Source organism: Oncorhynchus tshawytscha, linkage group LG32 (assembly GCF_018296145.1).
Source record: "Oncorhynchus tshawytscha isolate Ot180627B linkage group LG32, Otsh_v2.0, whole genome shotgun sequence".
Classification (NCBI taxonomy): Eukaryota; Metazoa; Chordata; class Actinopteri; order Salmoniformes; family Salmonidae; genus Oncorhynchus; species Oncorhynchus tshawytscha.
Window position 1 is genome coordinate 13,915,784 of NC_056460.1, and position 14,001 is coordinate 13,929,784.

The following is a 14,001-nucleotide window of genomic DNA, read 5'->3' on the forward strand; positions in this document are numbered from 1 at the left end:
TATAGAAGGACTGGAGGGACTGTGTGGCACGCCCAACAAGGCTGATTCCTACCATTTCCTGATTCGTTTTTTGGTAGCTGCCCCCCTGGGAGAAAGGAATGGAGAAAAATGATCCATTCAGCTAAGCGCCAACAACCAACGTTCGTCACATTTATTTGTGGCCTGTGTGTTTTGAAAAGCAAAAACAATGGCAAGCAACAAGTGTTGGAGAAACCTAATCACCAAGGTTACTGTGGTAGAAAGTGTCAAGAGAACAACCGTATATGTTGTTTTGATGATATAACACCTTAGTGATTAGCAACATTTTACCTCTCCCTGAGTCTTCTCCATTTATACAACTTAGTTCTGCCACAAAAGTTGTGGCCGTTTTTCTCGACAGTCAGAGTGTTTTTTTCTCATTTCCCAGCCTGGCTCTCTTATCCAGACTGATAATACCTCCAAATCCTAAGACCCTGACAGACTGATGATGGGTTTGTCCAGATGTGGGTCGCACCTCTTCAGTATGATCCCTGTGTATCCCAGAGAAGCCAAGCTATCCTCCAGATATTTTCACATGCCCTTGAAGTGTACGTTTTGCTTTTTTGCCGAACTCGACTCCTCTGAATAACAGAGAGAGGATTATAGGGGGGGAGTGGGGGGGTGTAAGGGTCCATCTATCACTCTACTCAGGATGAGAGACAAAGGGTACAAGGTACATTTCAGGCTGTTCCCTCTTTCATTATTCAGCCCACAGTACTTTAATTTGCTCCCCATCCAAAATGTTCCCTGCTGTTTCTTAAAATCACTATTCTTATACTTCCATGTCACCTTGCTCTCTAAGTAAGTGTACGGCACAGTTGAACAACATGTTGTATCCTATTGGGTTTCAGAGGATATTTCCTTCTAACAATGACCTGCATCACACAAACTAGTATACTACAAAGTAGGCTGTACTGTGACATATTGGCAACATTATCTACAATGTTTGTTTCATACTCAATACAATCCAAACATAAGAGTACATGGAATATGCCAAATTGAAAGGGTGATGTTGCTATATAGCATTTTGTATGGTAGATTACTACTAAACAATAGGTTTGTATTTAAAGCTGGAATCCTTAATGATGAAACTGCCATGTCCATCTGCAATGTTACAACATCAAAGTTACTTCATACAATGAGTACTGTTTTGTTTATCTCAGATGTCATTGCAAGCACAATAGAACAGCAGAGTATGTACTGTGATTTATTTTTACTGTGATGCTGGATGTTCATCTCCTCAGTTACTTCAACTAAACAAAAGCAATAACACATGTGCTGGGAGGAACAGTGGCACTGTTTCACCTTATGGGGAGTTCGGCTTTACAATAAGCTTGGGACTATATCGTTTTATATATAGACATATTGGTTTATGTCTCCGTGGTGGCACGATGAACATGTTAAAACCCCTGCATGCATGTTAATGTGACAACCGTCCTAACATGGACCTCTAATGGGGTTTCCTACCACATAGTGAATGAACTAACAGCAACAGCATTATACCACAACCCAAAATGGACCCTGTCAACTTCAGTCACCCATTACCATTAGTGTCACGCCCTGGCCATAGAGAAGCTTTTATTCTCTATTTTGGGTAGGCCAGGGTGTGACTAGGGTGGGCATTCTAGTTTCTTTATTTCTATGTTTTCTGTTTCTATGTTTTGGCCAGGTATGGTTCTCAATCAGGGACAGCTGTCTATCGTTGTCTCTGATTGGGAATCATACTTAGGCAGCCTTTTTTCTTTTGTATTTTGTGGGTAGTTGACTTTGTTAGTGGCACTATAGCCCTAGTAAGCTTCACGGTTTTGGTTCTTGTTTTGTTGGCGATGGTTACATAAATAAAGGAAAATGTACACTTACCACACTGCACCTTGGTCCGGTCATTCCCACGACGATGTCCGTGACAATTAGTCAACTGGTAGAGTAATTCAGCTTACCACATTACGCCAAATCAACAAAATGGCACAAGGACATCATTATTTTTTTTAAATAAAATGCTCACGGAAATGAGATTGTGCCCCTACTCCTCAGGACATATGGTAGATTTTCTCTGAGGGAGGATAGGTGGAGATCACATAATGATGAGACACTTAGTTTCACTACTGTTCACAATTTCAAGGCTCCTGGGCAAGTTACGATCATTAGGGGAAATGTGGGGGAGTGGACGGGGCGTACGACTAGAGATGGGGGGAGGTGGATGGGAAATTACATCAAGGCTTTTTCTGGTGAAGGCAGTAGTCTTGAACTATACATTTTTGATCCTCCTTCTGCACTATTTGTGCAATGACATTTTGTGCAATGTCGACCCCATATAATTTCACACTCCAATTAGGACAATACTAATATTGTCCTAAAGAGCCAATATCCGGGCCACATTAAACAAATAAATTCTAAGCCTCAAGGGCATCACAGGTTCCCCAAACAAATTAAACTGGCACTGAATGTATGTCTAAGTGGTATATATGTGGGAATGAATTGCAGCGAAGAGCTAATGAAAAAGCATTCTCTGGGCGTTTTCATTGTGTTTGGTTATTAATGTCATGGGAAAGGTAGATAATTACTCCCTGGTGTGTAGCATAACACTACAGGTTAGATATACTGGAATTGATGCTCTGGAAAAGTAATATCAATAATGTAGATTACACCTTTGCGACAATTTGGCTTGCTGTCCAAATCTACAGTACATGAGGCAGAATCGCCCAGGTTTTGTATCTGATTGGAAGTTTTAGCAAATACCAACCCTGCACAACAGTAACAACGTATAGTATTCTGTATCGAGAAAGTGTAATCCAACTCTAGTATAGACCATCTCCAGTATAGACCATCTCGAGTATAGACCAACTCCAGTATAGTCCAACTTCAGTGTGTCCAACTCCAGTGTAGACCAACTCCAGTGTAGACCAACTCCAGTATAGACCATCTCGAGTATAGACCAACTCCAGTATAGTCCAACTTCAGTGTGTCCAACTCCAGTGTAGACCAACTCCAGTATGGTCCAACTCTAGTATAGTCCAACTCCAGTATGGTCCAACTCCAGTATAGACCAACTCCAGTGTAGTCTAACTCCAGAATAGTCCAACTCAAGTATAGACCAACTCCAATACAGACCAACTCCAGTATCGACCAACTCCAGTATCGACCAACTCCAGTGTAGTCCAACTCCAGTATAGTCCAACTCCAGTATAGACCAACTCCAGTATAGTCCAACTCCAATGTAGACCAACTCCAGTATAGTCCAACTCTAGTATAGTCCAACTCCAGTATGGTCCAACTCCAGTATAGACCAACTCCAGTGTAGTCTAACTCCAGAATAGTCCAACTCAAGTATAGACCAACTCCAATACAGACCAACTCCAGTATCGACCAACTCCAGTATCGACCAACTCCAGTGTAGTCCAACTCCAGTATAGTCCAACTCCAGTATAGACCAACTCCAGTATAGTCCAACTCCAATGTAGACCAACTACAGTATAGTCCAACTCCAGTGTAGACCAACTACAGTATAGACCAACTACAGTATAGACCAACTCCAGTATAGACCAACTCCAGTATAGTCCAACTCCAGTGTAGACCAACTCCAGTATAGTCCAACTCTAGTATAGTCCAACTACAGTAGAGTCCAACTCCAGTATAGACCAACTCCAGTGTAGTCCAACTCCAGTATAGACCAACTACAGTATAGACCAACTCCAATACAGATCAACTCCAGTATCGACCAACTCCAGTGTAGACCAACTCCAGTATAGTCCAACTCTAGTATAGTCCAACTCCAGTATGGTCCAACTCCAGTATAGACCAACTCCAGTGTAGTCTAACTCCAGAATAGTCCAACTCAAGTATAGACCAACTCCAATACAGACCAACTCCAGTATCGACCAACTCCAGTGTAGTCCAACTCCAGTACAGTCCAACTCCAGTATAGACCAACTCCAGTATAGTCCAACTCCAATGTAGACCAACTACAGTATAGTCCAACTCCAGTATAGACCAACTCCAGTATAGTCCAACTCCAGTATAGTCCAACTCCAGTGTAGACCAACTACAGTATAGTCCAACTCCAGTATAGACCGACTCCAGTGTAGTCCAACTCCAGTATAGACCAACTACAGTATAGACCAACTCCAATACAGATCAACTCCAATACAGATCAACTCCAGTATCGACCAACTCCAGTGTAGACCAACTCCAGTATAGTCCAACTCCAGTATAGTCCAACTCCAGTATAGTCCAACTCCAGTGTAGACCAACTCCAGTGTAGACCAACTCCAGTGTAGAACAACTCCAGTGTAGACCAACTCCAGTGTAGACCATCTCCAGTACAATCCAACTCCAGTATAGTTCAACTCCAATACAACCCAACTCCACTACAGACCACATCTAGTATTATCCAACATCAGTATAATCCAACTCCTGTGTTGTCCAACTTCAGTATAGTCCAACTCCAGCATACACCAACTCCAGTATAGACCAACTCCAGTATAGACCAACTCCAGTGTAGACCAACTCCAGTGTAGTCCAACACCAGTGTAGACCAACACCAGTGTAGACCAACTCCAGTATAGACCAACTCCAGTATAGACCAACTCCAGTATAGACCAACTCCAGTATAGACCAACTCCAGTGTAGTCCAACTCCAGTATAGACCAACTCCAGTATAGACCATCTCCAGTATAGACCATCTCCAGTATAGACCAACTCCAGTCCAGATCGACATTCCACTGAAAAAGGAAGCTGCATTGATAATCCCCTATTTAAAATAGATGGGGAAACCAATGCTGCGTCTGGCAGGATCAAATGACCGTGAACACTAATGGTTTCAAAATGACTACATCTTTCACTATCGCTCTCCCTCAGAGGGAGACTTTATCATACTGATAAACAAGAAAAAATGCAGAGCGGGTCATTTTAGTGACATATGAACGTGGAGCCAGCCACAGAATGAGGCTGTTGGACTTTAGTTAAGAAGCGAAGCAGAATCCATCAAGTCGACTATTATGTCTTCCTCACAGAATAATGATGGAAGGATGGCAGCTCTGGCACTGATACCCAGCTGATCCTATTTGAAAAGTTAAATGTCAGCCTTGTACCTGGCCGAGATACTGAGATACACACTCCGACTTCTGTCTGCGGCGGACGAGAAGAGGGGGATTCAAAAGGCAGGGACAGGGAGAAACAAGAGAGGGAGTGGGAGAGGTGTAATAAAGTGTCAGATCACCATCAGTGCCAGCTCAGGGATGGGATGTATGAAAACCGTGAAAAGTGTGTTTTCTCCCTTACTGTAATATGGGCCAATAAGTTTAATTGAAAATAAGTCATTTTGACCAAGTGTTAAGAAATCTCTGATATTTGGGGGTTTGGAATGTAAATTGATAGAACAAAGTGAGAATATTCTGGAGGCCCTGTTTCAAAACCGAGAAACAAACTTTAATTCATCATCTTCACTCCCTCTCTCTGTCACACACACACACACACACACAGTACAGCCTATGGTTTGAATTGAAGAGGCAGTCCATCAACTGGTGCTTTAAACTCAATATAAAGAGGCCCGGGACATGATGAAAAACCAAAAGGATGTCACACCTCCACCATATCACCAAAGGAACACAGGTGCATGACAAGAGAGGCCTGACAACGACAAAAAAGTTGTTTCTTACACATGCAACAATCTGTTTCCTTGTTGTTGGCACATTGGCTCCCTTACTCCTATCTCTATGTAACAGCACACCTCCATCCATCTGCTGTAGTGAAAATGTACACATCCTCCAAAAAAACACCTCCAGATATATTCTCACCAGGAAGACCCCCCTCCACAACACCTTCTCCAGCTTTATCCTCAGCAGGAAGAGCCTCCTCCACAACACCTTCTCCAGCTTTATCCTCAGCAGGAAGACCCCCCTCCACAACACCTTCTCCAGCTTTATCCTCAGCAGGAAGAGCCTCCTCCACAACACCTTCTCCAGCTTTATTCTCACCAGGAAGACCCCCTCCACAACACCTTCTCCAGCTTTATCCTCAGCAGGAAGAGCCTCCTCCACAACACCTTCTCCAGCCTTATCCTCAGCAGGAAGAGCCTCCTCCACAACACCTTCTCCAGCTTTATCCTCAGCAGGAAGACCCCCTCCACAACACCTTCTCCAGCTTTATCCTCAGCAGGAAGAGCCTCCTCCACAACAACTTCTCCAGCTTTATCCTCAGCAGGAAGACCCCCTCCACAACACCTTCTCCAGCTTTATCCTCAGCAGGAAGAGCCTCCTCCACAACACCTTCTCCAGCTTTATCCTCAGCAGGAACACCCCCCTCCACAACACCTTCTCCAGCTTTATCCTCAGCAGGAAGACCCTCCTCCACAACACCTTCTCCAGCTTTATCCTCAGCAGGAAGACCCTCCTCCACAACACCTTCTCCAGCTTTATCCTCAGCAGGAAGAGCCTCCTCCACAACACCTTCTCCAGCTTTATCCTCAGCAGGAAGACCCTCCTCCACAACACCTTCTCCAGCTTTATCCTCAGCAGGAAGAGCCTCCTCCACAACACCTTCTCCAGCTTTATCCTCAGCAGGAAGACCCTCCTCCACAACACCTTCTCCAGCTTTATCCTCAGCAGGAAGAGCCTCCTCCACAACACCTTCTCCAGCTTTATCCTCAGCAGGAAGACCCTCCTCCACAACACCTTCTCCAGCTTTATCCTCAGCAGGAAGAGCCTCCTCCACAACACCTTCTCCAGCTTTATCCTCAGCAGGAAGAGCCTCCTCCACAACACCTTCTCCAGCTTTATCCTCAGCAGGATGACCCCCCTCCACAACAACATTTAGTTATAGTTTATTGACTAATGACAGTAATCCTGCTATCTGTAATAGCCAACAAACCTAATGCAGACAAGGGGCCAATCAAATCCCCATACGCAATGTAGGGCAAGTCAGTAAGAGACTGGAGAAGTCACAAATAAACCTGAGATACACTGATGCTTTATTCTAGCGGCGCTGTCTGGCAATACAGATTATTTCCCCCAGTGGAAGGAATTACAAATAACCTAAACGGGGCTTAGGCGGTGTGTAGGGGTGCCTGCAATGTAATTGTGGTGCTGGGTGACCAGGCTGCAAATAGTGTATGCAGGTGATCCAAATTCACTTGTGAGTTATTATTATTTTTTATTATCTTGGAACATTGGATACTGTGAACTCGTTTGACATCCGAAGTGAAACATTTTTGCTCACTTTTTTCAAAGGTTGAAAGGAAGTGTGAATAAATGCATCTCCAACATGTCAACTATCTGATTTGGTTGTTGTACAGAATGCGGTAGACTGACGTTCTTCATCTGACATTGTGCGTCTGAGTGGGGAGACTACAGGGGGCTGACAGGAACATTATTTGGGGAAAACAAAGTTATGTCAGACACCTGGGGTTCTCCTCTTGACATACCAAAAACCAATTGATTACAACACCAGAAACCTGAATAAGGGTATTAAACACAGAGACTGGTGCTGAGGGAACTAAGGTTGAACTTAAACAGGATAGATATTGTTAGGCTTCATCATAGACTGGCAATAGATACATGGACATCAACTGGATCTTTTTGTACAATCAATGTTCATTGTCTTTCTGTGCTAATGTCATTTTATCTACACTAGCAGCTTGTTCTGAAGTGAATTGTCTGCTCTCATTAACACTTCTAACTTAATAATGAAATCAAAACCCCATATCCCCAAGTGACCACAGTAATTGCAGTAACGATGTGTGCTGAGAGTCTGGAAGCAAGTTCAGGGAGTGAGTGTTTTAATAAATAAACACAACATAATACAAAATGACAAACCAAGAACAATACACAGACATGAAACAGAAACCATAACGCCTGGGGAAGGAACTAAAGGGAGTGACATATATAGGGGAGGTAATCAGAGAAGTGATGGAGTTCAGGTGAGTCAGAAGATGCGCAGGTGCGCGTAACGATGGTGACAGGTGTGCGCCATAACGAGCAGCCTGGTGACCTCGAGGCCGGAGAGGGAGCACACGTGACAATTGCAATGTGTACTGAATACTTGAACTCAACGGTCCCACTAAGTTAACATTTTGATGAACATATCCCTTACACTATCCATTAGGGACCCAAAGCCTTGTCTCGCAGGTCCAACGAGGTGTGTGAGCCGAGATGCAATATGTTAAGAATGGAATACAACTGGAATTGTGGGGACTTTTTTTTTTCACTTCCCCCTTGAGACTTCCACCACTAGCTTCCTACACCCCCCCCCCCAACACAATACATCTCAAATTATAAACACATTCAGAAAAATATAATCTATGCTTTCTCTCTTTGAATCTAACAGCAGGGAGGGTGTTACATGAATAACTGAACTGCACTAAACAACCCGGGCCTGATGCTGTCTAGCATAACAGCTCTTGTCAAAGATGTATAAGACAAGCAGCTCTAATACTGAAGTCAATTAGGAGACCTGAACAATGGAAAAGCCACAGAGGAACAAAGAAGAACAAGAAGAAAAATGGTTCTGTATTATGTTTGAGTTGTTTCTGCACTTTCCACCCACATACTTTTGTGAGAAGTGTCACAAACGAACTAATTGTATCGCCCTTAGTCAGAGAGAGAGAGAGAGGAACAGCTACATCAATAGTAATGTCTTTACCCTGAGCACACATTCTGAGATAAGAGTCAAGACAGGTCACCCAGAGTTCTAGAACTCGAAATAGAAAAGACATTGAGGAAAGAGATAAAGATTGACCTGCATTGAATAGAAAAAGACTGAAGACAAATAGTAAAGTGATCTGACAAAGCTTGTTATCAGTACAGGACAGACGGTTTTAAAGTTGCACTTGTATTGACTCTCAATGAAATATACTACATGATCTAATTTACTAATCACCATTGGATTCCACATTGCATCAGTGCTTAAGGAATCGTTTCATCAGAACGGTAAGTATGTTGTCGAAGAGTGTTCCATGTCCACAAAGGTTCGTCTTCTGAGGGTGTTCCATGTCTACAATGGTTCATCATTTTAATGCAAACAAATTTCACCAACATCTATAGTGTACATTAAATAGCCCAAAAGGTTCTGTTTCAAATTCGTATAGACGGCATTCTAAAATGAAGGCCATCACAGACCGAAAGTGTAACAAATTACAACCTCTGGATCTGTCCAGGTTTCATTGTTATGACCGATATTGGGGTCAGTTAGCAACCCAAGGTGTCAGTCTTCTCCCTGCTCCACCTCAACCAGACTCCCCTTTGTGATAGCCATCTTGGTAGCCAGGTAAGACTCATTTGGCCATAATGGTAGGTCTTCTTCACAGGCGGTTATATGGGATGTGACCTGTGTGTGAGTGGGGGGTACAGAGCTCTCCTCAACATGATACTACTGTACAGTGAAGGTTACAGATGAGAGCATAGGTGTATAGGACTGCAGAGTCGCTGTATGTGGTTTGCAGGCCTATAGTGCTGACATCTTCTAACGAATATTAGAATGTTCATTAGTAGTCACAAGTAAAGTTACTGTGTAGTTGGAATCATGTTATAACACAAACATTTTCAATGCTCTAAATATATCGCCATGGTATTAAATAAGGTAACATCAAATGGATAACAGTAATCAATATTCTAATCAAAACTTCCAGCTAAATAAATCATTAAATCATGGCAGAAGAATATTCAATAAACGAATACGGTGCCGTTGGAACCGAGATGGAAATAAGGTAAAAAATGTATAGCTTGGAGTTTTATCCAACTGTGTATCACAGTTCAAAATCCAAAGCATACTGTATCAAACAACCAACTGTGGTGAAAAAAAATGACATGGAGCTCACCTTCTGGTCGTGGCTGTAGGCTAGAGCCCAGTCCTCCTGTGTTGGATGGAACAGAAGGCTTAGAATGTAGAAGCTGAGGCGGTATTTCTGATAGCTCGCTCCTTCATCCGAGCTGATGAGCACACTGCTCTCAAACTCAGGGTCTGTCAGCACCATTATCTGGAAGAGAAGGGGGGTTGGATAGAGAGAGAGAGAGAGAGAGAGAGAGAGAGAGAGAGAGAGAGAGAGAGAGAGAGAGAGAGAGAGAGAGATGGGGTCACCATATCAGCACTCCAGGTCTAGTGGTTGGCATGCAGCATGCAGTTACTAGCGCTAACACCTTCACTTTGTTTTGGACTTCATTTTACAAATGTGCCTCTCGTGCTCTGTTGCCATGGTTTTTTGACCTCTTCTTTGGTGCACTTTGGCTTTCAGTCACCCCTCTCCAGATACATTCCCTTTAATGAGATAGAGGTGGTTCAGAATACCCCCGTGGACATATAAGTCAACCATGAGGGGGCCACAACACAACTGCAACAATAAGTTGCTTTGTTAAAGAATAGGATAAGTTTTAAGAATAAAGTTTTAAGAATATACTGTAGATCAATAGGCTGCTGTTGTATGGTATTCTGTAAAACACCTGTGAAGGAAGAGAGAACTCCACAACTTTGCATTCACCATGCGTGACTACATGTCTAGGCAATGCAATTTGTTTTGAACAATATTTAAATGTGTGATAAGAAAGAACAAAATATTTGTGCAATAAAGAATAATGTCTTTGTGGAATGCTCTATGTTACCACAATGGCGGGAATTCTAATTCCATGCTAGGAATTATACAGTCTCTACTTTCATTTCGTCATGAATTCAGTGAAAATGTAAATGTTTTGTTGCATATTTGTTAGAAATTAGCCGATTGAGAAAGCAATAACAGAGTAAGATCTGTAAAACTAAAATCATAATAGCAATGCAAATGTAGGTATTAAGTATAATTCTGTAAATTAGAGTACATACCCAAAACCAAAGATACTGTGAAAGTACACAACATTGACACAACTTAATTAAGATGAAGCCCTTTGTTTGGAAGCCTGTATGATATATAATATTAAATACTACATTGTAACAAAACCTGACCTTATTGGTGTAGTATCTATATCTTGGTATAATATGATTTATTTTGGGGGTGGGATGTAAAGCAGACATTTTCATTAAAGTTCATTACTCTCAAAACACAGATATATCCTTAAAAAGGCATTTCCCCTTTATAGAACCAGGGCCTTTTTTCTCAAATGAATCCATACACATGTTGATTAATAAGACAGACATAGCTCAAATATGCTTTCTCTTTGTGATGTAATGCAATAAGACATTAACCTGTCACCTGGCTTTAATTATAATTAACTACTAAACACAGACAGAAGAAGGAGAAGGGGAAAGCGTGACTTGGATAGTGTCACAGCCAAAACCTCTGTTTTCTTTCCCTGCAACAGATTTGAATTGGAAAAAGCAGCAGTGCATTTGTCACTGACAAAAATAACATCCTCTTTCCCCAGCTTTAACTAGGAATAATCCCCACCCCTCTTTCCCCAGCTTTAACTAGGAATAATCCCCACCCCTCTTTCCCCAGTTTTAACTAGGAATTACCCCCACCCCTCTATCCCCAGCTTTAACTAGGAATAATCCCCACCCCTCTTTCCCCAGCTTTAACGAAGAATCCTCCCCACAACTCTTTCCCCAGCTTTAACTAGGAATAATCCCCACCCCTCTTTCCCCAGCTTTAACTAGGAATAATCCCCACCCCTCTTTCCCCAGCTTTAACTAGGAATAATCCCCACCCCTCTTTCCCCAGCTTTAACGAAGAATCCTCCCCACAACTCTTTCCCCAGCTTTAACTAGGAATAATCCCCACCCCTCTTTCCCCAGCTTTAAACGAAGAATCCTCCCCACAACTCTTTCCCCAGCTTTAACTAGGAATAATCCCCACCCCTCTTTCCCCAGCTTTAACTAGGAATAATCCCCACCCCTCTTTCCCCAGCTTTAACTAAGAATCCTCCCCACCCCTCTTTTTAACCCAGCTTTAACTAGGAATAATCCCCACCCCTCTTTCCCCAGCTTTAACTAGAATAATCCCCCCTTTTCCCCAGCATTTAACTAGGAATCCTCCCCACCCCTCTTTCCCCAGCTTTAAATAGGAATCCTCCCCACCCTCTTTCCCCAGCTTTAACTAGGAATTACCCCCCCACCCCTCTTTCCCCCCCAGCTTTAACTAAGAATCCTCCCCACAACTCTTTCCCCCAGCTTTAACTAAGAATCCTCCCCACCCCTCTTTCCCCAGCTTTAAATAGGAATAATCCCCACCCCCCCACCCCTCTTTCCCCAGCTTTAACTAGGAATAATCCCCACCCCTCTTTCCCCAGCTTTAACTAGGAATCCTCCCCACCCTCTTTCCCCAGCTTTAACTAGGAATAATCCCCACCCCTCTTTCCCCAGCTTTAACTAGGAATAATCCCCACCCCTCTTTCCCCAGCTTTAACTAGGAATAATCCAGCTTTAACTAGGAATAATCCCCACCCCTCTTTCCCCAGCTTTAACTAGGAATCCTCCCCACCCCTCTTTCCCCAGCTTTAACTAGGAATAATCCCCACCCCTCTTTCCCCAGCTTTAACTAGGAATAATCCCCACCCCTCTTTCCCCAGCTTTAACTAGGAATCCTCCCCACCCCTCTTTCCCCAGCTTTAACTAGGAATAATCCCCACCCCTCTTTCCCCAGCTTTAGCTTTAGCTTTAACTAGGAATAATCCCCACCCCTCTTTCCCCAGCTTTAACTAGGAATCCTCCCCACCCCTCTTTCCCCAGCTTTAACTAGGAATTACCCCCACCTCTCTTTCCCCAGCTTTAACTAGGAATAATCCCCACCCCTCTTTCCCCAGCTTTAACTAGGAATCCTCCCCACCCCTCTTTCCCCAGCTTTAACTAGGAATAATCCCCACCCCTCTTTCCCCCAGCTTTAACTAGGAATCCTCCCCACCCCTCTTTCCCCAGCTTTAAATAGTAATCCTCCCCACCCCTCTTTCCCCAGCTTTAACTAGGAATTACCCCCACCTCTCTTTCCCCAGCTTTAACTAGGAATTACCCCCACCTCTCTTTCCCCAGCTTTAACGAAGAATCCTCCCCACCCTCTTTCCCCAGCTTTAACTAGGAATAATCCCCACCCCTCTTTCCCCAGCTTTAACTAGGAATCCTCCCCACCTCTCTTTCCCCAGCTTTAACTAGGAATTACCCCCCCTCTCTTTCCCCAGCTTTAACGAAGAATCCTCCCCACAACTCTTTCCCCAGCTTTAACTAGGAATAATCCCCACCCCTCTTTCCCCAGCTTTAACTAAGAATCCTTCCCACCCCTCTTTCCCCAGTTTTAACTAAGAATCCTTCCCACCCCTCTTTCCCCAGTTTTAACTAAGAATCCTTCCCACCCCTCTTTCCCCAGCTTTAACTAAGAATCCTTCCCACCCCTCTTTCACCAGTTTTAACTAAGAATCCTTCCCACCCCTCTTCCCCCAGCTTTAACTAAGAATCCTCCCCGGTGGTGATTTAGATAAATTGTTTTTCATTAAAGCCAATAAACAGACTGCAGACTCTGTGCCAGTTTTTTTCTTTAAAAAAATATGTTTCTTCGATTTTTTGTAGTTCACCTCACCTTCGAATTTTGCCATTGTCATTGCCCTCACTGAGGGACGAGGGATTGTGAATGGCCCCGTCTACTTCCCAGTGTCTTAGGGCCTTGTCACATGTAATTAAATAGTTTCTAACGTCAGGTCTAATAATTTCTCATAATATTGTTTTAAGCGACAGCATTTATTATGAGTGGAAATTGTATTTCACCTTGCATTTTTTATTCTTCTGTCAGGACCTTTCTCTCTGTCTCACCACTTAGAGGGGAAAGCATAAATGCTAGAAGTCCTTGAAAGGTCTGGGTGGATCAATGTTTCTTCACCACTGAACAAGGAGACACTGAATGTTTCTCAGCTCTCTAATAATAATTTTGGTGAGTCCTTTTCACCCAGGCTCCCTTTATATTTACTGTAATACATTTCATATTAAGACATATCTCTATTGAGGGCTTGTTGTATAGCTGTGTGTATAGCTGTATAGCTGTACACTGTATATCCCCTGTATCACTGTTGCATTTAATGGAAGGTG

At 43.2% G+C, this 14,001-nt stretch overlaps 1 protein-coding gene across 1 annotated transcript in view; it reads right to left on the bottom strand.

The window, feature by feature from the left end:
• The window catches only part of sorcs3 (sortilin related VPS10 domain containing receptor 3), a 200,644-nt gene that overhangs the window by 67,125 nt on the left and 119,518 nt on the right, over positions 1–14,001 (bottom strand). Inside the window, exon 4 of the mRNA XM_024401532.1 lies at positions 9,827–9,985. Within this exon, the coding sequence (XP_024257300.1) occupies positions 9,827–9,985 (159 nt within the window). The remainder of the gene's footprint in view (positions 1–9,826; positions 9,986–14,001) is intronic.